General features: G+C 41.8%; 1 protein-coding gene across 3 annotated transcripts in view; it reads left to right on the top strand.

The window, feature by feature from the left end:
- The window catches only part of xpr1a (xenotropic and polytropic retrovirus receptor 1a), an 87,969-nt gene that overhangs the window by 34,287 nt on the left and 27,497 nt on the right, over positions 1 to 26,185 (top strand). For all 3 annotated transcript variants that reach the window (XR_009769065.1, XM_061684252.1, XM_061684254.1), the window contains exon 3: positions 19,545 to 19,646. Coding sequence is in view for 2 of the 3 variants with exons in the window: in XM_061684252.1 (XP_061540236.1) it covers positions 19,545 to 19,646 (102 nt within the window). In the remaining variant the exon portion in view is untranslated. The remainder of the gene's footprint in view (positions 1 to 19,544; positions 19,647 to 26,185) is intronic.

The following is a 26,185-nucleotide window of genomic DNA, read 5'->3' as shown; positions in this document are numbered from 1 at the left end:
ACGCGTACTGACTTCAGGGTCTTGAGCATCATAATCTCCCACTTGAAACATTTACACAACTTGAAATTGTTGCCGGCTTTGCATGAACGCCTACTCTCGGGCTTTGGTGTTTCGATCAGCGGTTGTAGTATTAGGCCTTCCGCTACTTGTCAAGAACAGATCCTGTTTCGAGAAGCTTGCCATGGTTTGCGTAAATTTTACTAGGCGTTGGAGCAGTGTGCCGAACATAAAGCTTCTCGAAACTGGTGCTGAACTGCAGTCGGAGATAGAAAAACTTCTTACTAGGTGCCAATTTTGCAAAACCGCTCAAATGTCTATTGAATAGCCATGGACAAAAAATATGCTTGCTAAAACTGGAAAGCCTAAGCTGTTAAATGCTGATGGTCTCACTTCTGTCAGAATGACACCTGAAACAAAATAGAAAAAAGAAAGTGTATGTTTTGGGACACTTTGTATATAACCTTAGCCCAGAAGTACAAGGACAATGGTTTCTCAATGGGAAGTGTTGATTTAAATTAATTTATTGTATGATATTATCAGTATTATCTCTATAGACCAATGTGGTAGCCTAATAAACCAAGGTCCTTGGAGGGGGTGATACCTAACTTGGTGGACCTTTCACTTGTGTCCGTGGGCTCAGGGTAATACAAGTAGGACAGTATCAAGTTACTGTAGATTAAAATTAGGTGCTACTGAAGTAACAGGGTTTTGCCCCACATTTAGTAGTACAACATGCCCGCAGGTTTATTTTTAATTTTTTAAGGAGTGCATTAGGGCAGCTGAGCTAGCACAGTGACACTGGAGCTGGAAAATACTGTTTTAAAAAAAAGTCATGTTTTGAGTTTAATCCAGGGCATAACTTCAGTTCCTGTTAGTGCATGTAGTATGTACCGTAATTTCTCGTGTATCATGTGCATTTTCCCCCCAAAATTGTCAAAAGTCAATAGTGCGCATTATACGTAGGTAGAGGGGCAAATGGAAAAAACCTTCACATTCTATAAATGTATGCCGCCATCCACTGGTTATAAAAAAGCTGTACACTTTCATTCCAAAATGCCACCGCCACCTAGTTGTTATAAAAAAAGTTTTGTCTACACTTTCATTCCAATATAACAGGGGGTACGTATGACTGCTTATATATACAGTTATGCTCATAAGTTTACATACCCTGGCAAAATGTGTAAAATATAATTGTTGTTTTTTAATATTACTGATGAATGAACAACAACCATCATTAATTTCTTAATGGTTATGTTTTGTTTAATGATAATGCTTTTCTGAAATGCTTGACCATTTAATTTGAATCCCATTCAAATAAAATTAAATGTGTTTCGTCTGGTCCTTCATCTTTTCTTTAAAGAATTATACCCAGTTTACAAATTCTGCCTGGGTAATCAAACATATGAGCACAACTGTGTGTTTTCTCATTTACTAAATAAAAGTAGGGCTGTGAATTTCAAAATAAGAGCAAGTAAATAATAAAAAAAAATTATTACGTGTTCAAATAAAGTGCTTAATCCTTTAAAGAAACTAACAGAATACAGATAATGTTTTGATCATATGGGTAGAAGCAAAATCATGCATTGTAAAAATCCATTATACATAGGTAGAAGGGTTATCCAGAATTTTGAGGTCAACTTTGGGGGTGCGTATTATACATGGGTGCGCATTATACACGAGAAATTACGGTTATAGTTATTCTTGTGTTTAAGAAATATCTTGCGGATTGTCTGGTAGAGAACATTGCCTTGCATGAAGGAAGACATGTACAGCTTGTCAGAAAACTACATGTCATTTTCATTTTGCTCCCTGACCCTCTTGCTTTTTAGATTGTTTGGTCATGTGTGTGTATGGATGCATGAAATTGACCTGAATATTGCATAAACCGACATCTAAATTATAGAGTTTGTGGTGTGCGTGTTTTTATATGTGTACCTGTGTGTGGTTTTGTGTGCACCGAATCTTTTGTCTGTATTCCATCCATCCATCCATTTTCTGAGCCGCTTCTCCTCACTAGGGTCGCGGGCATGCTGGAGCCTATCCCACCAATCTTTGGGCAGGAGGTGGGGTATACCCTGAACTGGTTGCCAGCCAATCGCAGGGCATATACAAACAAACAACCATTCGCACTCACATTAACACCTACGGGCAATTTAAAGTTGTCAATTAACCTACCATGCATGTTTTTGGAATGTGGGAGGAAACCGTAGTGCCTGGAGAAAACCCACGCAGGCACGGGGAGAACATGCAAACTCCACACAGCCGGGGCCGGGGATTGAACCCCGGTCCTCAGAACTGTGAGGCAGATGCTCTAACCAGGCGTATACCGTGCCGCCATTGTCTGTATCGTTGAGGAAATATTTATAATTTAAACAAGAGCTCTTCCACTGAAACTTGTGGAATGCTGCTTTCCCTGACGTGAGAATACAGTATTGCCGTTATCACAAGACTATGTGGACTATATGCAAAGATGGATTCGATGGATGTCTCCCCTTTACACAACAGAACACACCAATTCCTTATCTACGACCCTCACCATTCAGTGATTCAAAACTGTAAAAGATTCAACATAAAGCTGCGAAATTGAATAGGTGAGCTTTGCTCATTTCACGTGTAGTTAGATGGGAAATAACTGAAGGATCCCATAGAGACAGACAGGACACAATAAGATTCTTTGGACTGAAATTCACCCGTATCCATGGCCATACAATGACACTCTGCTCATTACGAGTAGCACACACACCAAAACCCTCAACTCATGCACACGCATCCACAGAGCATCAGTAGAAAAAGTGCTAATCTCCTACCTCGTGAACTAAGGAGAGAACAACGACAATTCTAATGAAGTTGGGATGTGTTAAACATAAATAAAAACAGAATACAATGATTTGCAAATCATGTTCAACATATATTTACTTGAATACACTACAAAGACAATATATTTAATGTTCAAACTGATCAACTTTATTGTTTTAAGCTAATCATTAACTTTGAATTTTATGGCTGCAATTTTCAATGGGAGACAGGTCTGCACTGCAGGCAGGCCTGTCTAGTACCCGCACTCTTGTACTCCCAAGCCATGCTTTTGTAACACGTGCAGAATGTGGTTTGGCATTGTCTTGCTGAAATAAGCAGGGGAGTCCATAAAAAAGACGTTGCTTGGATGGCAGCGTATGTTTTCCAAAACCTTTCAGCATTAATGGTGCCTTCACAGATGTGTAAGTTACCCATGCCATTGGCACTATGACAGCCCCCATACCATTACAGATGCTGGCTTTTGAACTTTGCGTCCATAACAGTCCGGATGGTTCTTTTCCTCTTTGGCCCGGAGGACACGATGTCCACAATTCCATCCATCTATCCATTTTCTACCGCTTAGCCGAGGTCAGGTCGTGGAGGCAGCATGAACCGCCACAGCATCTCAATAGGATTCAGGTCAGGACTTTGACTAGGTCACTCCAAAGTCTACATTTTGTTTTTCTTCAGCCATTCAGAGGTGGACTCATGAACAGATGGCCGGACATTCTCCTTCAGGATGTTTTTGGGAGACAGCAGAATTCATGGTTACATTTATCAAAGCAGGTCTTCCAGGTCCTGAAGCAGCGAAACAGCCCCAGACCGTCATGCTACCACCACCATATTTTACTGTTGGTATGATGTTCTTTTTCTGAAGTGCGGTGTTACTTTTACGCCGGATGTAATGGAACACACACCTTCCAAAACTTTTGTCTCGTCAGACCAGAGATTATTTTCCCAAAAGTCTTGGGGATCATCAATATGTCCTCTGGCCAAATTAAGACAAGCTTTAATGTTCTTTTGACTCAGCAGTGGTTTTTGTCTTGGAACGCTGCCATGCAGGCCATTTTTGCCCAGTCTTTCTTATGGTGGCGTCATGAACACTGACCTTAATTGAGGCAAGTGAGACTTGCGATTCTTTGGATGTTGTTCTGGTGTCTCTTGTGACTTCTTGGATGAGTCGTCGCTGTGCTCTTTGTGTAATTTTGGTCAGCCGGCGACTCCTGGGAACGTTCACCACTGTTCTGTTTTCGCCATTTGTGGATAATGGTTCGCTGGAGTTCCAAGGCTTTGGAAATGGATTCATCACCTTTTTCAGACTGATAGATCTCAGTTACTTTCTTTCTCATTCTTTCCGGAATTTCTTTTTAGATCTCGGCATGATGTCTAGCATTTTAGGATCTTTTGATCTCATTCACTTTGTCAGCCAGGTTCTATTTAAGTGATTTCTTGATTGAGAACAGGTGTGGCAGTATCAGGCCTTGGTGTGGCTAGAGAAATATTTAACTCGGTATAATAAACCAAAGTTAAGTTATGTTTTGGGGGGGTTGGGAAATCACCTTTTCACACAGGGCCATGTGGGTTTGGATTTTTTGTCTCCCTTAATAATAAAAACCTTCATTTAAAAACTGCAGTTTGTGTTTACTTGTGTTGTCTTTGACTAATATTTACATTTGTTTAAAGGAAATATTTAAGTGTGACAAACATGCAAAAAAAAAAAAAAAAAAATCAGGAAGGGGCCAAAAACTTTTTCATTCCACTGGAAATAACAAAAAACTCAGATAAAAGCTCAGAAAGTATGGCAACAAGTTTTATTTTATATTTAAAGTCAGCAATCAAGTTTATTTGCACATTTAAAAATTGTATGCAGCAGAAACCAAAAATAACTTTCTTGCAAGACCCCACAAAATGTACTTCAAATGACAACAGTGATATATTTAACGACATGCAAACTTGCCGTGGTGTACAACTTTGGATGGTGATGACAGCGATGAGTTAGAAGATTTGACATGTTGATATGGCAGGGACAAACATAACCTCCTTTGTTTAGCCTTGGAGGAGGTTTTAATTCTTGTTTTGAAGGGCAGTATATAAGGCTATGGTTCCACTGTTTTCCCGGCAGCCTTGGCAGTCTGTCTGCCCAAAACGTAGTGGAATTTTGACCGTTTTTGCCTACATATTCAAGCTTTGGTAGGTCTTGCTAAGTTTTCTCATGGTCAATGTTGAGGCTGCTGAGTCGCAGAGGATCACAGACGCAGATGCCAGTACGGCCCACATTTTCAGTTGAGATCTCGGTTTCTCATCTGCACCATGTCTGCCATGGCAAATATTTCAATAATTTAAACTTCTCGCCGGGCAACCACGTCAATCACAGCCCATCACGTTTCCCCTTACTGCCCCCCATCTTTGTTCTTCCACTTTTCCGTGTCTTGTCATTGACATTTAAATATTATTTTCAACAATAATGCGAATCATAAACTGTGCAATTCAGTTGAAAAACAAAAATCTGTTGTGGAGGAAATGTAAAAAATATAAAATGTAAATTAAAAAAAAGATCATTGGCAGCGTGCACACCCTTAAACTAAGACTCCGTTGAAGCACCTTTTGCTGTAATGACAGCATGTGTACCTATAATTTGGGAGTGAATGTATATAGATATTCGTTATGATACATTCACTCACCATACCATGCATAGTAGTGTACAGCTCCCTCTTGAGGCTGATACCTCTTAACGAGCAGAGCCAGTGTTGCCCCATTCATCACAATAAAGTCGTTTATGCGGAACTCAGCTCTGTGACAATTTAGGGTCCTTAAAGGACATTTCCAGCTGATTGTAATGAATAACACATCAGCTTTGCAGAGGTTATACAAGCCGCCAGAAGGGCCCTCGTTGTCACATCCATCATTTGCTGCTCAGCTCCAAAGTACCCCCTGAGCCCAAGTAGTGCGGGGGACAGGTGACAGAGAGTGGATAGGAGGTCCCAATGTCCACGAATAGGGACCATGTGTGGATTTTGTGGATTCTGCCACACTAGAAGTGATTAGAACAAGGTTTCATCCATCAAAGACAGATGTGCTATGTAATAATATATGATCGGGATGGGGGTTATGTGACGGGGTTTTCCGGTGTGAAGGGTGTGACTCCCAAGGGACACTTCTCCATCAGCCCGCCATGCTTTTATTACAGACCTGATTAAATTCACCCACTAGCCTGTAATGTAGCTATTATATATGATCTATTATATGCACATGCACACACACGCACACACACACACACACACACACACACACAAACACAAACGCACACACACAAAAACACACTTCCCGTAGGTGTTCTTGAATCCTTATGGACACAATCAGGTGACTAGCTCACAGGGAAGCACAGGCAAAGCCTAATTAGCATAATGGAGGTTTCACAGTAAGTGCTGTTTATCTTCTTCTATACACACACCTGCAATGATAAAATGCCATCCACAGGTCATAATTCTTCTCCAAAAGAATCCAGCATGTGATTTGTGAAATTATTTTCATTATTTGTCTTTGCAGTGCTGCTGCACAAAACAAAATCATGGAAGCATTCACATCACGAAAGTAGAAGTTGTGTCTTTCCCACAACGGCGATTTTTCATAACAGTCATCCAGAGACTTGGCTGCACACACACACACACACACACACACACACACACATACACAGTCCCAGTGGGGTATTCAGTGTAAAAGCGTTTTTGTGTTTCTGTGCCAATGAGTACCAGGAGTGTTGCCCTGTCCCTGTAACAGGTCAATAATATTCGAGATGGTTTGTAGGGGGAAAATATACATGTACATTTAATAGAATTTAATAAGCCTAAATAAACTGTGTGTTCATGTTGACAGTAGGGGTGAACCATCTAAGGCACCTCACGATTCGATTCGATGATTATTCAGGGTGCTACGATTCAGTTATTTGACGATTATCATGATATTTATGATTATTAACCCGTATCTTATTTTCCTCATTAAGGATATTTTTTCTCAGTTTGTGGCTACGCCATACGTTTCAACAAGGTATATTTGTCAGTATCATTAATCAACGTAATCTTATCTTCTGTTATTGTTAAATCACCAAATGATCCAACAGGAACCATCAGGAAATAGGTGTGTCTGTAGCAGCAGCCTATAAAACAAAAGCTGGTGGTTTTCACAGAGTTCTCTACTAGCAAGTCTATTTAAAAAAAAAAAAAAAAAAAATTTGCTTCTTCAGAAAATTAAATCTCATCCAACACAAAAGACATTTTGCTAGCCAGAATCCAAGCAGCTTTAAAACATTTTGAAATAAATGGTGGATGAATCGAAGGATCGCTTCAGGAGTTTGTATCTGGGCTCCAGTGTTCGCATCAGAGCACGAAAGGCCTGGTTGTTCACAACAGCATATGGACATAAATACTAAGCGATAAAAGTTGCAATGCATGTTTCAGAGCTGTATGGAGGTTTTGATGGTCCTTCTATTGTTCGCTCGTTAGCAGCAAAAAAATGGTGGATTCTTATCCTTTTCTAACCCGAGGTTGACATATGTGAGGTGCTGTTGCATGTTTGTAGTGTTATTAGTGTGCTTCATTTTTGTTTTACATGCCTTACATATGAAGTGGATTTTGTCAATGCACTTTACATTTTCATATAAAACCCAAAATGCTTCCAAATGCTAGCCTTTAAACCTGATGAGTGAATTGGTCCGGTCCTTCAGCTCTCCGGATAGCATGCCCGACTTTCACGTTTATTCTGCGAGTGGCGGTTGGGTTTTTTAACATTTAATGGTGTTTGAACATTTATGAACCATTATCGAATCGTCACGTCACATCGCATTGAATATAATAAGTCGATGTTTCGTTACCAATGGTATTATAGTAAATGAAATCGAATGAAATAACTCAAACTAAAATTGAAAAAACCTTTTCGCAAACAAAATAAATACAAACAAGAATTTAAAAAACAAAAAAACACTAACGACTAAAACGACATTTTACGTTTGCAAAACTAACTGAAACTAATTATCCATCCATTTTCAACACCGCTTATCCTGGTTAGGGTCGCTGGAGCCTATCCCAGCTGACTTCAGGCAAAAGGTGGACTTGACCCTGAACTGGTCGCCAGTCAGTCACAGAGCACATATAGGCACAGAGAACCATTCGCACTATCACTGAGTGGGAACTGAACCCACGGTGCCCACACCAAAGTCAGGCGAGTGTACCACTACACCATCAGTGACTTAAAACTACTTATAATTATTTCAAAAATATCCTTCATTTTTGTCTCTGTCAATTTCATACATGCGCTTTCGTTGATTTTAAATGTATTTATTTCGGATCAATAAACTATTATAACTGATCGGCACACCCCTAGTGAACAGGGATTGTTTTCAGTCTACACGTATCATTCCACATTTCCTCGATTCTCCTTTGTTTTTATAGGGCCTTTTCTGGAACTATCTTTCTTTTGGACTCTGATTGGATAGATGGCCATCTGCATTGGCGTGCAGTTGGCAATGATTATGTTTTTTGATTACCAATGTAAATGTAATCATACCCTGGCACATTTTTTTATGTCTATGCTTGGGAATGTGAGCTACCCTATTGATTCTTAAGAACTGGCCTAAATTTACAACCTATATTTACAACAGGTGAATTAAAAAAAAATCCTCTTCAATTCATAGCATTTCTATTTCCTGCACTGCTTCCAGTATGTTTGATTTTTTTTTTTTGTCCAATCAGATATTAATTGCTATGTGCTGCCATTTTAATCTAATCTATCCAGGGCCTTCAGAATCAGCAATGGGACTGTTTCTTTAACCAATCAGATTTCAAATTCGCCTCAGATGACCATCTTGAATTTACCCATCTTCTCATTGGTTGCCAAGCAATCCATGTTTGACTCACAAAACATGTCTGTTGGAGCTTCACACATTATTGCAAATAATAATCAGCATCCTTTTGAGCATGATGTTTTTTTATTAAATTGTTTTATGTTTTGGTCATGTTATTACATACAAATCTTTATTCTTAACCGCTCCGGATAATATATATGGCACAGGCGTGTTTTTGTGTAGTATTGATTGTTTCATGAATTGGACACGATAGTGATGGTATTAAGAGGTAAAGTCAGGTCCCCTCAAATGCTCGGACCACCACTGTGTTTCTTCATTAAATGTAATTAGGGTAAAAGATGCCCACTCTATGAGTAAATCCTCTTTTAATGCATTGCAACATTATCATGTAGTGTTCCAGGAAACTAGCCCTTCAAAATAGTTTTTAATAATAATTTTTTTCATCAGTCAGTCACAATAGTGATTTTGAATGAACATTTGACGTTCAGGTGACGTGTAAACCTCTGTTTCCTTCCACTTCTTTGTGATATACACCCACAGGCCCAATCAGAAAGCTGAATATTGATTTGCAGGCGCACAGAAAAGCGCTGTTGCCTGCCATACAATACACTGAGTGGGCTTAATCAACACCTATCGATTACTCTACGCTGACTTCTTTCATCCGGCCTGCAGTTTTGTGTTCAGCGTGTCATGTTTCATGCTGTTGTTTTGTCACCACCGTGATATGATTCAATCTCGCAGGCTTTATCAGTGAGGTGGCATCTGATGCAGTAATCAGCACAAACACATTCAATCATATTATTATCAAAGCACCGTGTCCAGACGTGACACCTGCTCATTGCCATGCGAACACACAGCCATGCACTGATGTGGCAGCAATTGGCTGCCGCAGTGGCCGGGCCAACTTGTGTAGTTGGTTGCTAGTGGCTACGGGATCCAAGCGAATGAGGGGGGCGGTGGGTGTCGATAATGACAATGTCACTCGCGGTCAACCAGCCCGCTGAAAAGATAACGGGACACTCACACGCATTCACTCAAACGTACATGTGTTTCAGTGTTCACTCACACATACACAGTCGTTTTTGCAGAAAATGGAGCAGAGCAATTTTCTTCCTACCAGGTGGTTGTCTGTTATTATAGCTGTCAAAAAGCAGCAAGGTGCATTTGTGGAATTTTTTTTTTCTGTTTGACGAACCGATTTTCTTCTGCAATAGTCGCACTGTGTCCACATTTATTCTCCTTAAATATTCATTATATTCCCAAGGTCAGTGAGGATAGTTCTTTGACATACAAAATGTATTTTTCTTTATTTTATCAGATTTATACCATTTCTAATATGCACTCATAGAGGGGACAGTGTACACTTTTCATTAATTCTACTCCAGTGTTTTATGGGTCCTCGTTTACCAGACAGCCAATATCCTTTTCCATTCATCAAGTTTGTGCAATCTTTTCAAAAAATGCACACCAAATCAAAACAGTGAACCCACAAACTGTAGCTGTCTGCTGCATGATTCTTGACATATCAACATTGGTGTGTTTTCACTGATCATATTGATGATCAGAAAAAATAGAGATGATGCAAGGCTCTGCAAAATCAACAGCACAGTCTTGTCTCTTGTGTACTTGTTCACACATTTTTTTTTAAATGGATGCCATAAGGCAGTGTGTATTCAACTGAAATTGCAGTATTACAGCCACAGTACAGGAGATAAATGTTACCATGTTTTAAGATTGTAAATTACTGAAACACTGCTTTTACACTTTCCATAAAGGTAACAGACATTAATATACCCACTGGCCACAACATAAGTTATAGCTGATTAATCTGAAATAGTACAACAGTTATCATAAATTTGATTGTAGTTTGTGGTGGTGTAGGACTGCTCTGCATCATACTGAGGGCAGTTTCACTAAACGTTCTTGTTTCTTGATAAGGCAACCAAAATATCTTTAGTACAGCTCTGGTATTGGATCGGATGGAGTTGTGCAGGTTGGATAAGTGAGGATACTGTTTCTACATGTGCAATCAATGTTAACAGGAGTCAGGCGGCCTTGACGAGTTCATCTGTGGCCTCTCAGCACCGACAGGCTCCTGTTATTTTCCGTATTAATGCAGCAGGTCCAGCGCAGCACCCTCATCGCTTTCAGTTGGTCATGTGTGGATCATTTTAACAACCTTGGTGGAGCGGAAAGACTAAGAGGTGAGAGAGCAAGAGAGCGTGAAAGAGGAGGAAGCAAACATGGATTGTGTGTGACAAAGAGGAAAAGCAGCTAAAGCCGCCAAAAGACGACAGGGTGGTGTTACTTGGCCTTAAATGAGACATGCAGTGCGCCATATGCACTCGCTGTGGACAAGGTGGAGATTATTATCAGTCATGTTTGAAGAGAGAGCAGAACATAAACATTATTACTGTATTAATGAGGTGTGACCTTACAAACCCGCGTAATGAGAGAATGAGCTCTTTATTGATTCCTTGTCGTTGTTTTCCTTATTTTCCACCAAGAGGAAACTCGTCGTCCTAAAGAAAAGTTTCACAACTAAGTGGCTCAGTAAGGTGCATTAATGGTAGTTGATTTTCACTGAGGTTAAAGAATATATACCTATGACTAATGTTATGACAATAATAATATTGTTATTGTCTATTATTTTATTTTATTGTAACACGTGTTGCTGCACTATATTGCTTAAAGGATTATAACTAGTTTCATTAGCCTGTCTATGGCGTTTTGCATTGTGTGTTAACATTAAGCTAATTGTAATTAGCAATGAGTTGTTCAAATTGTGGCAGCACGGTGGACGACTGGTTAGAGCATCTGCCTCACAGTTCTGAGGTCCGGGGTTCAATACCCGGCCCCGCCTGTGTGGAGTTAGCATGTTCTCCCCGTGCCTGCGTGGGTTTTCTCCGGGCACTGCGGTTTCTTCCCACATCCCAAAAACATGCATGGTAGGTTAATTGAAGTCTCTAAATTGCCCGTAGGTGTGAATGTGAGTGCGAATGGTTGTTTGTTTATATGTGCCCTGCGATTGGCTGGCAACCAGTTCAGGGTGTACCCCGCCTCACGCCCCAAGATAGCTGGAATAGGCTCCAGCACGCACGCCCGCGAGGAGGATAAGCAGTACGGAAAAGGGATGGATGGATGATTGGACTTGATAAGGAAAGCCACACTCCTGTCTATATAAGACCTTACAGTTCACAGTGCATGTCAGAGCAAATGAGAATCATGAGGTCAAAGGAACTGCCTAAAGAGCCCACAGGCAGAACTGTGACAAGGCACAGATCTAGCCATGGTTACAAAAAAAATTCTGCTGCACTTTAGGTTCTTAAGAGCACAGTGGCCTCCATCCATCCATCCATTTTCAACACCGCTTATCCTGGTTAGGGTCGTGGGGCGCCGCAGCCTATCCCAGCGGACTTTGGGCGAAAGGCGGACTACAACCTGAACTGGTCGCCAGTCAGTCGCAGGGCACATATAGACACGGACAACCATTCGTACTCACATACAGTGGCCTCCATAATCCTTGAATGGAAGACGTTTGGGACGATCATAACCCTTCCTCGAGCTGGCCATCCGGCCAAACTGAGTAATCGGGGGAGAAGAGCTTGGTGAGACAGGTGAAGAAGAACCCAGAGATCACTCTGGCTGACCTCCAGAGATGCAGTCGGGAGATGGGAGAAAGTTCTAGAAAGTCAACCATCACGGCAGCCCTCCACCAGTCGGGGCTTTATGGCAGAGTGGCCCGACGGAAGCCTCTCCTCAGTGCAAGACACATGAAAGGCTGCATGGAGTTTGCCAAAAAACACCTAAAGGACTCAAAGATGGTGAGAAATAAGATTCTCTGGTCTGATGAGACCAAGATAGAACTTTTTGGCCTTAATTCTAAGCGGTATGTGTGGAGAAAACAAGGCACTGCTCATCACCTGTCCAATACAGTCCCAACAGTGAAGCATGGTGGTGGCAGCATCATGCTGTGGGGGTGTTTTTCAGCCGCAGGAACAGGACGACTGGTTGCAATCGAAAGAATGATGAATGCGGCCAAGTACAGGGATATCCTGCACGAAAACTTTCTCCAGAGTGCTCAGGACCTCAGACTGGGCCGAAGGTTCACCTTCCAACAAGACAATGACCCTAAGCACACAGCTAAAATAACGAGGGAGTGGCTTCAGAACAACTATGTGACTTCTTGAATGGTCCAGCCAGAGCCCTGACTTAAACCCCATTGAGCATCTCTGGAGAGACCTGAAAATGGCTGTCCACCATTGTTCACCATCCAACCTGACAGAACTGGAGAGGATCTGCAAACTTGTTGCATCATTCCAAAAAAGACTGTCAATATGGGGTCCTGTGTGTACATTAATGAGGAAAAAAAATTACTTGAATTATTTTAGCAAATTGCTGCAATATAACATCCATCCATCCATTTACTCTACCGCTTATCCTCACTATGGTTGCGGGCTGCTGGAGCCTATCCCAGCTATCTTCGGGCGGCAGGCGGGTTACACCCTGTACCGGTCGCCATTCCAATCGCAGGGGACATAGAAACAAACAACCATTCACAGTCACATTCACACCTACCGGCAATTTAGAGTCTTCAATCAACCTACCACGCATGTTTTTGGGATGTGGGAGGAAACCGGAGTGCCCAAAGAAAACCCACCCAACCACGGGGAGAACATGCAAACTCCACACAGTCGGGGGCGGGATTTGAACCCTGGTCCCCAGAACTGTGAGGCCGATGTGCTAACCAGTCGTCCACCGTGCTAGCCTGCAATATAATACTGAAAAATTTAACTGGGTCTGTATACTTTCCGTACCCACTAGATCAAGCTAATCGGTCAAACTGTTGCCTTTATTAAACCTGTATCTATGAAGCTAATTTAAAAAAAGTACATCTTAACATTATTAACTGTCATATAAGTAGAAAATAGGTTAAACTATTACTAATAATATTGGGACGCAAAAACAATGAAACATTCTGAACTTTAATGACAACTGACAAAAACAATGCAAAGGTGAGTCGTGTCCCCTTTCACGTTTCAAAATGTATAACTGTCACGCATAAACAAAGGTAAATATCTCCATTGTCATCATGTCACATTCATAAATGGTTGAACACACAAAGGTGACCCACGTTGTCAGCAGGATTTGAACCTGTGCAGTGCTACCCCAATGGATTTCTAGTCCATCACCTTAACCACTCATCCACCACAACTGCTTGAAATGTATGTCACAGGTGGGAACAAAATGTACCACTGTTGACGGCAGTTTTCAGGGCCTTGTAAAATATTTTTTATATATATGTAAAATCCTCTCCAAGAAGTTAAACATCTTATTTAGAATTTGTGTGCAATTATTCTCATTCGGTGTGACGTTCTTTTCACAGTTTTACTGGACGTTCATTATTTTCTTTTGTTGCCACTTTGTCACTACTGTTATTGCATTATATGCCCTGCGATTGAGTGGCGACCAGTCCAGGGTACACCCGACCTTTCACCCAACGTCATCTGGGATAGACTACCGCTCACCCGTGATCCCAGTGAGCATAGGCGCTTAGAAAATGGATGGCTTGATTGTTGCATTCTCACACATATACCAGACATCACTGCAGATATGAGCTCAACCGTCTGGCAGTGAGGCGAGCGTGTGATGTCGTTTGCACTCCTCTTTGCCAGTTGATATTTGGGGCCTGCGGATCTTGCAGTCTGCTGCTATAAAAAGGACACAATAAGAATAACCAGGGGATGTGGCTCCTGTGCCTGCGGTCTTGCCTGGCTGCAAGTGAGTGTGCATTCCTAATGTTCCCCAGGCCTGCATCACAGACGTGATTAGGAGATTTAATTGTGGCTGCAGGGCCAAATGGTCGTACGTGTTTAAAAAACAACAACAACAAAACGATGACAGGGCAGAATAAGGGTGAGGGCGGTGTGGCTGTATGTGGCAGGTTTTCTGCTGCGTTCGTTTTTTACTTAATGCTCGGCAATGGAGGAAGCTAAGTTAAATATATTTTCATATATTATGCTCTTAGTAGGTTAATATTAGACTGGAGGTAAGTTACTCCTCTTTGTCATAGAACAGTTTATCTTTTGCTTGTGCTGGGAGGATAGAGATTAGCCATGACAATTATAATGAAATGGCCTCCTCGGCTACAGGACAGTATTGCTATCATGATGTCATAAAATGCAGTAAATAGAGGCGAAACGTGTGAATGTGTGCGTGTGTCCTTTTAGTTTGGAGGGGTGACCGACTGGTTAGAGCGTCAGCCTCACAGTTCTGAGGACCAGGGTTCAATCCCCGGCCCTGCCTGTGTGGAGTTTGCATGTTCTCCCCGTGGCTGTGTGGGTTTTCTCCGGGCACTCCGGTTTCCTCCCACATCCCAAAAACATGCATTAATTGGAGACTCTAAATTGCCGTAGGTGTGAATGTGAGTGTGAATGGTTGTTTGTATGTGCCCTGCGATTGGCTGGCAACCAGTTCAGCGTGTACCCTGCCTCCTGCCCGATGATGGCTGGGATAGGCTCCAGCACGCCCAAGACCCTAGTGAGGAGAAGCGGCTCAGAAAATGGACGGAAGGGATGTATGGATGAAATTAGATGAATGCAGTTTGCCCTCCCACCACGAGATGACAAAATTTACTATCTTGGAATAATACATTTTTTTTGGGGTGGGGTGGGATAAAACAAAAATCTAGACTCAAAATATATTAATCTGAAGCTATGGTGATTATAGAACCAATCCAAAATGTTTAAATTAGCTAAAATGAACAAGTGCCTCTAAATTACATCTTCTGTGCATTTTGAACATTCTGTAAAATAAATGAATTTGCATTTAAATTACAATGGATTTCTTCCACTTAACTTGCCATTATTTGTATGAGTAAATCATTTTGCTGTGACGTGAGGTTAGTATCCCCAAGAAGGATTTATTTGCCAGAGAGTTGGAGTCATGTGATAGAATTCCTGTATGGAAATATAAGAACCTGGGGATAAAGCTTGTGTGTGTGTGTGTGTGTGTTTTCAGGGGGTCGGGGGGGGGGGGGGGGGGGTAGTTTGGTTTAGGGGAAGCTGTCTCATCATTTATTTATACAATCTACAGAAGATGGGGTGAGCAGGCGAGGGGGATGGGGAGGGAGGCCGATGCCGTCTACATCCAGCCTGCTTTGGGAATACTGTAGGTCAAGTCAAGAGTTGTTTTTCTGGCTACCGGCACAATTCTTTGTGTCTGTGTGCTGTACCTGACTGTATGTTACATGCAGCTGCTTTTTTCTGCTCTTATTTTCCCATGAATGGCTTTCAGAAATACTATAAAATATACAATATAATGTCTAATATTGCATGAATAAATCTCTTCCAAAATAACAATAAAACCTAAAATAAACATACAACACAATATTTGTATTGAAACACAATGTACTTTATCCAAGTGATGTACATTTTTAAAAGAAAGTCTTAAATAATATGACACTTCTGACATTTTGTCTCTTATTCAAAACCTCTGAATCTGCCTGTACTTGCATTGAACAGCTGTTTTCTGCATATTTGCCTTAATGATATTGATCTGATCTGATATTCTGCCTGTGCCTGCGTGGGTTTTCTCAGGCCACTCCGGTTTCTTCCCACATCCCAAAAACATGCATGGTAGGTTAACTGACAACTCTAAATTTCCCGTAGCTGTGAATGTGAGTGAATTAACTTTTCTACCACATTCGAATTGAGACACACCTGTATGTCTCTGGCCATTAGATTTTAGGTTGTAATTTGTTGGTTCTTATTACATTTTTTTTGTATTTGATCCAGAAGCAATGCCATGGTCTGAAGCCGAAATAAAAGCTGTGACATTTATGCGAAACACTCATATGATTCAATTAAAGATGTGCCTTGCACCCTAATCGCTGCATGAGTTTAAAAACTTTAGGTGATTGGGTTTCATTACATTTACGGGAGCTGAGCTGAGACGACGTAATGAAGTGATGTTCATGCATGCTCATGCAACACCTGAGGAGATTATAGCGAAACCATAACTGAGGCCTAGTGTGCAGATGAATTCAAAGACGTCAGTCACCTTTGTTCTTCCTGGAAAATGTACGCACACACACACACACACACACACACGCACTGTGTGTCCTGGGTCAGCAGGAGAACAGAGAGATGAAGCTTTCATCCTCCATTTCCTCACTCACGCTTACATAGCTTTCAAGTGAGAAGGCAGTTGCAACTGTATGAATTCCTCTAAAAATATTTCCAGTAAATGTAATCTGCTGATTCTGACTATCTCCTTCTCTTATCAGAAAACCAAATAAAACAATATTTTATCCCGACTATAACTTTATGCCATTAAATGTCAGGTCATGAGTTCTTGTTATTCCGCAGGTCTGCAGGGACAAAAGTCACTGGGCCTTTTTCTTAGAAATCAATTCAGTTGTTCTGAAGGTTGACCAAAAGCAGTGTTTCCCAACCGTTATTGAGCCAAGGCAACCATTTTACAGAAAAATCTCACGGCACGCCACGAAACCAAAATGTCACTAAAAGAATGAGTACTTAAATAATGATGTTCTCGTCTTTATTAACTCAGATATTGACACTGTGAAATATGGGTCTGTTTAATTAAACATAAAGCCGATATCATTGCAGGAAGCCATGACTTATTCTATTGTATGAATGGCAACAGGTGAATACACAGGTTTATTGTATCTTCTGCCATCTAATGGTGACTGTACTGTACTCCCCATACTCCGCTGGCATAGATAGATAGAAAAGGAAGATATATTTATAATGAATAAATCATCAGGCAAATTAAGTGTAACTGGATAATTTCCTGCAGAACCCCTGACCATGGCACCCTGGTTGGGAATCGCTTGCCTACAGGAAGTTATCTATTAGTAGAAAGGGTTCAGCAAGTTCAGATCACATCCATCCATCCATTTTTTCTCCTCACTAGGGTCGCGGATGTGCTGGAGCCTATCCCAGCTATCATCGGGCAGGAGGCGGGGTACGCCCTGAACTGGTTGCCAGCTAATCGCAGGGCACATACAAACAAACAACCATTCGCACTCAGATTCACACCTACGGGCAATTTAGGGTCATCAATTAACCTACCATGCATGTTTTTTGGGATGTGGGAGATGCCTGGAGAAAACCCACACAGGTACGGGGAGAACATGCAAACTCCACACAGGCGGGGACGGGGGATTGAACCCCAGTCCTCAGAACTGTGAGGGAGACGCTCTAACCAGTCGACCACCGTGCCGCCGTTCAGCTCACATTTACTACTAATATACACTATATTAGAGAGAGCAGTTTTTAAAGTGTAAATGTGATCTCCAACTCTCACTGGAGCGGTTCGCAGCCGAGTGTGAAGCGGCTGGGATGAGAATCAGCACCTTCAAATTTGAGACCATGGTCCTCAGTCGGAAAAGGGTGGCGTGCCTTCTCCAGGTCGGGGATGAGATCCTGCTCCAAGTGGAGGAATTCAACTATCTTGGGGTCTTGTTCACGAGTGACGGAAGAATGGACCGGGAGATCGGTGCAGGGTCTGCAGTGATGCGTACTTTGTATCGGTCCGTTGTGGTAAAGAAGGAACTAAGCCGAAAGGCGAAGCTCTCAATTTACCGGTCGATCTACGTTCCTACCCTCACCTATGGTCACGAGCTGTGAGAAAAGAACAAGATCCCAGATACAAGTGGCCGAAATGAGTTTCCTCCACAGGGTGTTCGGGCTCTCCCTTAGCAATAGGGTGAGAAGCTCAGTCATCCGGAAGGAGCTCAGAGTAGAGTCGCTGCTCCTCCACATCGACAGGCGCCAGATGAGGTGGCTGGGGCATCTGATTAGGATGCCTCCCGGACGCCTCCCTGGTGAGGTGTTCCGGGCACGTCCCACCGGGAGGAGACCCCGGGGACAACCCAGGACACGCTGGAGAGACTATGTCTCTCAGCTGGCCTGGGAACGCCTCGGGACCCCCCCGGGGGAGCTGAATGAAGTGGCTGGGGAGAGGAAAGTCTGAGCGTCCCTGCTAAAGCTACTGCCCCCGCGACCCGACCTCGGATAAGCGGTAGAAAATGGATGGATGGATGGATTGTCCTACATAGAGCATCACTAGCTGTACGTATGTAGCTACTGTACATCTCTGTTGTAATTGATAGTTGTTCTCATTACACTAAAGATCTTGTTAGAGACTCGCTGCTTTCGCTCTCCAACAATGCAGCTTTTATGAAAGCTTATATTAGAGCTGCTATGTAAACTTTCTTTTTCATTTGCCCTTTCACAATAGCGTGTTCGCTCCTGCAGCGTGTGGTTTATTTTCCAGGATTAAAGGCGGGATCTCATAATTTTTTCTTGTAAAGCTGTTGGACCTTCAGGACTTTGTTGAATGTTTTTTATGTTGTATGTGAATGCAGCGATATTGACACACTGCCTGGGGCATCTCTCTCTTATTACTTTGCAGACTAGAAAGACTCTTTCTAGCAGTTCTATTATAGCTGATGTTTATGAGGCTAGTGTTTATGAGGTGACATTACCATCAGATCTGCTGCTGCTGCTACTTTATCCTGCGTAAAGCTTCTCCTGTAGAGTACATTTCAATTCTGCTTTTATTTTATATGCCTCTTGAATGAGCTTTTTATTAAATGGATTAGTTCATAAAATGAGTTTAGAGAAGACACAAGTTGTTTTATAGTTGTTATTTAACCTTTTCATGTAGAGTGGGGGAAAAATGTGTAAATGTGCATTTTTATATCAGACCATTCTTTAAATTTTCATTTAGGAATCCATGCTTTAAATGTTATTAATGTGTGGAACAATTGCCTTAAAATGTTCATTGTGTAACAGTGCTTTAAATGGTCAGGCTCTGCCAACAAAGTGAACTGACATTTTATCTGTCTCTCCTTACCTTCCAGTCACAGATGAGGATACCGTGAAGAGATACTATGCTAAATTTGAAGAGAGGTTTTTCCAGACCTGTGAGAAGGAGCTGTTGAAAATCAACACTTTTTATTCAGGTAATTTTGACCAATCTCTCTACCTCCCTACCATATTTCTTCAAATAGTAGCCTCTACTCAATAAACACTGTGTCATAATTCAAACAAAGGTGTCTATTTGAGCTGTCGGATCTAATAATTCAAGTGGGGCATCATACACTTGAATTATCTCAGGAAACAGAAAGGCCAAGGAGACGTGCTCTTGCGCTGTGCGATGCGGACGCAACGTTATGCTTACAACCAAAAACAGCAGTGGTGGGCACTAGCAACACTACTAGTTTAACTATATTTCTTCTTAGCGTCACTATTTCAACATCAAATAGCTTTTCAGTTCAGCGACTTTTGTGGTCACAGCAATAGCAAAGTAGCATTCACAGATGCTACATTTCCCCCACCAGTTGTAAACATTGAATGCAACGTCACATTACGTACCTTATCTCAAGTCCGCCATCGACACCGGGGCCGGCGGCAAAATGTGTGAGATGTGTACACCTCGCCAATTCCGATGAGCTCTATACATCAGCAAACCAATGCTAAAGTCAGTCAGCACTCAGCAAGCAGTGATTGTTTAAAAAAGAATAAAAAAGGGGGACCACCACCCAAGTCTGCCAATCCAGAGGCACTGTCCCCGATGTCCACGTGATGTTGCAGAGGCGTGTCAACCAGGACAACCCCACAACATCCAGAGCCTTTAGGAACTCTGGGCGAATCTCATCCACCCCATGGGCCTTGCTACCGAGGAGCTTTTTAAACACCTCGGTGACCTCAACCCCAGAGATAGGAGAGCCCCCCTCAGAGAACCCAGACTCTGCTTCCTCATGGGAAAGCGTGTCGGTGGAAATGAGGAGGTATTCTCCCCAACGACTCACAACCTTCCGAGTCGAGGTCAGCAGCACCTGAGACGCCGGATGGTGGACCAGAATTTCCTCAAAGCCGTCCGGAATTCTTTCTCCAAGGCCTCACCGAACTCCTCCCATGCCCGAGTTTTTGCTTCAGCGACCACCAAAGCTGCATTCCGTTTGGCCGGTACCCATTTGCATGTTCTCCCCGTGCCTGAGTGGGTTTTCTCCGGGCGCTCCGGTTTCCTCCCACATCCCAAAAACATGCATGGTAAGTTAATTGACAACTCTAAATTGCCCGTAGGTGTGAGTGTGAATTGTTGTTTGTTTGTATGTGCCCTGTGATTGGCTGGCGACCAGTTCAGGGTGTACCCCGCCTCTCACTCGAAGATAGCTGGGATAGGCTTCAACACGCCCGCGACCATAGTGAGGATAAGCGGCACAGAAAATGGATGGATGGATGTATTAACCATGCATTAGACAAATTGTTGCTAAAATTAGTTCAATTAAAATGTTTTTTATTTTTGTATTCATTTATTTCATTAAATAATATAGTCGTTTTATTGAATATAAAATTTAAAAAACACGGTATAATAAACAGTTTTACATACACGATATCTATTTTTCATTTTAGGAAATGATTGGTTAATTCTACTTAAACTAATTATAGATAATGCAACTAAAAATGAGGTTGGATTATTATTTTACTATTAAGCATTTTACAAACACATTTTTCTTTTTATTATTTTTTTTTCATCTATGAATGACTTCTCCCAGCTGTCCATTTTAAATCTAATGTGGTTTTGGAGCGCAGGCATTTGTCCAAACCACCCGTAATCCTTTACAAAATAAAATGTTGTAAAATGGGATAGACTCTAGCTCACCTGAGCTATTACTTTATATAATATTTGTTATAAAACTATTGCAATAGATTATTATGATTAGATAACTTTATTTATGTGTGTGGTAAATTATAATCATAATCTATAATATGATGGTGCTAAACAAATTAATGAGACCACCATCCAGTGTAAGGGTTTTGTCACAGCAGGCTCAAATGTGGGTCTAAAACTCTGCATTCAGTCTGAAATCCCACATTCGTGTTCAAAACAGTAAAACGTCAAGAGCTCACTGAAATCAAAAGAGCCCAAATGAAAGCACTTCATTAAGATGGATGATCACTGAGACAAACACAGTGGGTACTGAAAGTAGTCAGACCCCCTTAAATATTCACTCTTTGTTATATTGCAGCCATTTGCTAAAATCATTTAAGTAATTTTTTTCCTCATTAATGTACACACAGCACCCTATATTGACAGAAAAAGTGAACTTGTTGAAATGTTTGCAGATTTATTAAAAAAGAAAAATTAAATATCACACAGCCATAAGTATTCAGACCCTTTGCTGTGACACTCATATATTTAACTCGGGTGCTGTCCATTTCTTCTGATCATCCTTGAGATGGTTCTACACCTTCATTGGAGTCCAGCTGTGTTGGATTATACTGATTGGACTTGATTCGGAAAACCACACACCTGTCTATATAAGACCTTACAGCTCACAGTGCATTTTAGAGTAAATGAGAATCAAGAGGTCAAAGGAACTGCCTGAAGAGATCAGAGACAGAATTGTGGAACAGTGGCCTCCATAAATCTTAAATGGAAGACGTTTGGGACGACCAGAACCTACAGCTGGCCTTCAGGCCAAACTGAGCTATAAGGGGAGAAGAGCCTTGGTGAGCGAGGTAAAGAAGAACCCAATGATCACTGTGGCTGAGCTCCAGAGATGCAGTCAGGAGATGGGAGAAAGTTCTAGAAAGTCAACCATCACTTCAGCCCTCCACCAGCCGGGGCTTTATGGCAGAGTGGCCTGACAGAAGCCTCTCCTCAGTGCAAGACACATGAAAGCTCGCATGGAGTTGGCTAAAAAACACATGAAGGACTCCAAGATGGTGAGAAATAAGATTCTCCGGTCTGATGAGACCAAGATATAACTTTTTGTCCTTAATTCTAAGCGGTATGTGTGGAGAAAACCAGGCACTGCTCATCACCTGTCCAATACAGTCCCAACAGTGAAGCATGGTGGTGGCAGCATCATGCTGTGGGGGTGTTTTTTAGCTGCAGTGACAGGATGACTGGTTGCAATCAAAGAAAAGATGAATGCGGCCATGTACAGGGATATCCTGGACGAAAACCTTCTCCAGAGTGCTCAGGACCTCAGACTGGCCAGAAGGTTCACCTTCCAACAAGACAATGACCCTAAGCACATAGCTAAAATAACAAAGGAGTGGCTTCAGAACAACTCCGTGACTGTTCTTGAATGGCCCAGCCAGAGCCCTGACTTACCAGAGCCCTGACTTAAACCCCATTGAGCATCTCTAGAAAGACCTGAAAATGGCTGTCCACCAACGTTCACCATCCAACCTGACAGAACTGGAGAGGATCTGCAAGGAGGAATGGCAAAGGATCCCCAAATCCAGGTGGGAAAAACTTCTTGCATCAATCCCAAAAAGACTCATTGCTGTATTAGCTCAAAAGGGTGCTTCTACTAAATACTGCGCGAAGGGCCTGAATACTGGCTGTGTGATATTTCATTTTAGCAAATGGCTGCAATATAACAAAGACGGAAAAATTTAAGGGGGTCTGAATACTTTCCGTACCCACTGTTGGATACATTTGTAAAGCACTGCATGTTTACCGAAGGGTTGACTATACTGATGGGTTCATCCAGACCAGTGAGTATTTCATTGGGCATGGGAGAATGCACGCTCAGCATAACGTGAGACGTAAACTGTAATATATTCTGGTAGCTGGACTTTTGTAACTGAACGTGAGCTCAGGAGGACGACACATGGTGCTCCCTCTATGCCAACTTTTCAATGTTTACCCATTTATACTAAAACACCTTTTAGATGCATCTGTGCATCCTCAAGAGTACAAATCTTCCATCTCTCCTCATCCTCTCAGCAAAATGGGTTAAATTGAAAAGTCAGATATGCTACTTTATCAGATGCCAGTTAGGTGGGTGCGAGCATCAGCAGTGGAGCCATGGAAATAAATTGTGTGCTGACTTCACATAACATTCTCGCCTCTGCACAGCTCTCTGTGAAAGGGGTTGTGACCTCTCTTAAGCTGCTGCGCTCCACTGCGCTCAAATCCATGCCTGTAACATGCTCAACTGGCTGAAAACGCTGCAAAGAAAGTCCCCCTAAGTGGTCCTGTCTGTTTTGAGACACTTGTTTCCAATTATGACTTTCCATGAGATACAGTGGAACATGAAACCCACCTCCTCCTGTCTGTTTAGGTTCATTAACCCACACTTTCCCACAGCACAGCACAGCATCAGGGCCTTGACTTTCTCACGCCTCTTACAACTGTCACATGTTAGTGTTGAGTACGCCCATCCCATAATATTACTGTCCCTACTAGAGCATAAGCCAGGGAACGTGACTTGTATAGTGTGTGACAAGAGAATCAAATAATACACAATTCCAGCATGTGTCTTACTCAATTCCAATTCATATACTGTAGTTTATCAGTATGAATAAGGCTGGGTTTACACTGCTGCTCCAAGTTCCCAACTCCCATTTATTGTTTATATCCGATTTTTGCTATTGTCTGTTTCCATGTACAGCAAGTGGTGCCTTGAGACACTTGTAAGAATTTTTTTTTGATTCCGGCACTGCATGGTTGCAGTGAAAAGAGGCTTCAAGCTGTTTAATGCCACTCCCAGATGAAGTTTACTGACAGACTCAACATAAAACAAAGAAAATTATACATAGTGTATTTGAAACAATCATATAACTTTGCCAGGAGTTTTAAGTCCACTAGCTTAATGCTATAGACAGGCTAATGAATAGAATCTATGTGGCAGTGTTATAGCCCTTTAAGCAGTGAATTCTTAACACAAACGGTGCAGCAATACATGTAGACAGACAGTATAACAATACTCACAGGCATATATCTTTATTCTCTGGGGAAAACGACTCATAATACTGCACTGAGTCACTTGCAGTAGATATGAGTTTTCTTTGTTTGTTTCTGCATGAGCGGCACGGTGGCGGACTGGTTAGAGCGCAGCCTCACAGTTCTGAGTACCCGGGTTCAATCCCCGGCCCCGCCTGTGTGGAGTTTGCATGTTCTCCCCGTGCCTGCGTGGGTTTTCTTCAGGCACTCTGGTTTTCCTCCCACATCCCAAAAACATGCATTAATTGGAGACTCTAAACCCCCGTAGGTGTGGCTGTGAGTGCGAATGGTTGATTGTTTGTATGTGCCCTGCGATTGGCTGGCAACTAGTTCAGGGTGTACCCCGCCTCCTGCCCGATGACAGCTGGGATAGGCTCCAGCACGCCCGCGACCCTAGTGAGGAGAAGCGGCTCAGAAAATGGATGGATGGATGGATAATGTTTTGAGCAATTAAATACACAAATATATACAGTAAATGAACAGGTCATTTAAGGGTGATCATGTGATCGGCCCCAAAAATCTAGATTGTGTAAAGCCTAGTTTTTATAGTTTTTTTTGTTTTTTGTTGTTATTGTTTTTAAAATAATATCGAATGCTACTTAACGTAATAAAAAAACATATTACAAAATTGTTTGTTGGGTTTTTGGGGAGGCTGGAACACATTAATGGCTTTTCCATATATTTCAAAGAGGAAATATATGGAAGTTTTTATAGTTGTTTTTGTTTTTTGTTGTTGTTGTTTTTAAAATAATATCGAGTGCTACTTACCGTAATAAAAAAACACATTACAAAATTGTTTGTTGGGTTTTTGGGGAGGCTGGAACGCATTAATGGCAGCAATCATTTTCTTTACTTAGTTGTGCTACTTGAGAGCAAAAACAATCTGAATTGTGTCACTTGAATCATGCAGTGTAAGTCCCGCCAAATATCCATCCATCCATCCATTTTCTGAGCCGCTTCTCCTTACTAGGGTCGCGGGCGTGCTGGAGCCTATCCCAGCTATCTTCGGGCAGGAGGCGGGGTACACCATGAACTGGTTGCCAGCCAATCGCAGTCCAGCCAACTAGATAACATCAAATCAAGCCATCAATTTTTTATTGCCTTCAAGTGAAATAGTAGCAGAATTTGAACTACTTTTGAACAACATCATAAGGAAAGGGGACATGCAAGAGTGATCAATAAAGTCCAACAGGAGGATTTACATTAGGATAAATGCATAGGGAAATTGATTTAATTCCATTTATTGTCTCGGCCCTGTAGGATTCACCTCGTTTATCTCTGCGTCTGCGTGTTGTAACCTAGCTCTGACCCACATAATGATTCCTCTCACATATCAGTTCAGAGTAGACTAATAGTCTCCACGCTCAAGCTTCCTGGAACAGATGGGCTGAACGCAGACAGGATGTATAAAAGGATTTTTTGTTGGTTACGTATTTAAAAGCAGAAGCTTTTTTTTTTTTTTTTTTACGAGCATGCTGTCAAAATGTCATTCTCATTATTCACATGAAAACTAATAACAGCATTCATTCTTATCTTAAATGCATTCTCTCACTAATTAATACCATTAATTTGACAACAATTAACACTTAACTGGTCCTGTGATTGAAAATTTCACCTTTTGTTTTCAAAGATGTATTTCTGGTATTCTCTGTGACAGAATGGGTTATTTTTTCCCAACAGTAAACTGGCATGCCGTAAGTAAAATAGCATCTCATACTGCCGGTCAATAAATGTTTGATAATATTAGCTTTCTGT

Source organism: Phycodurus eques, chromosome 8, assembly GCF_024500275.1.
Source record: "Phycodurus eques isolate BA_2022a chromosome 8, UOR_Pequ_1.1, whole genome shotgun sequence".
Lineage (NCBI taxonomy): Eukaryota > Metazoa > Chordata > Actinopteri > Syngnathiformes > Syngnathidae > Phycodurus > Phycodurus eques.
Note: the sequence above shows the minus strand (reverse complement) of the source record. Positions and strands in the feature narration are given on the sequence as shown.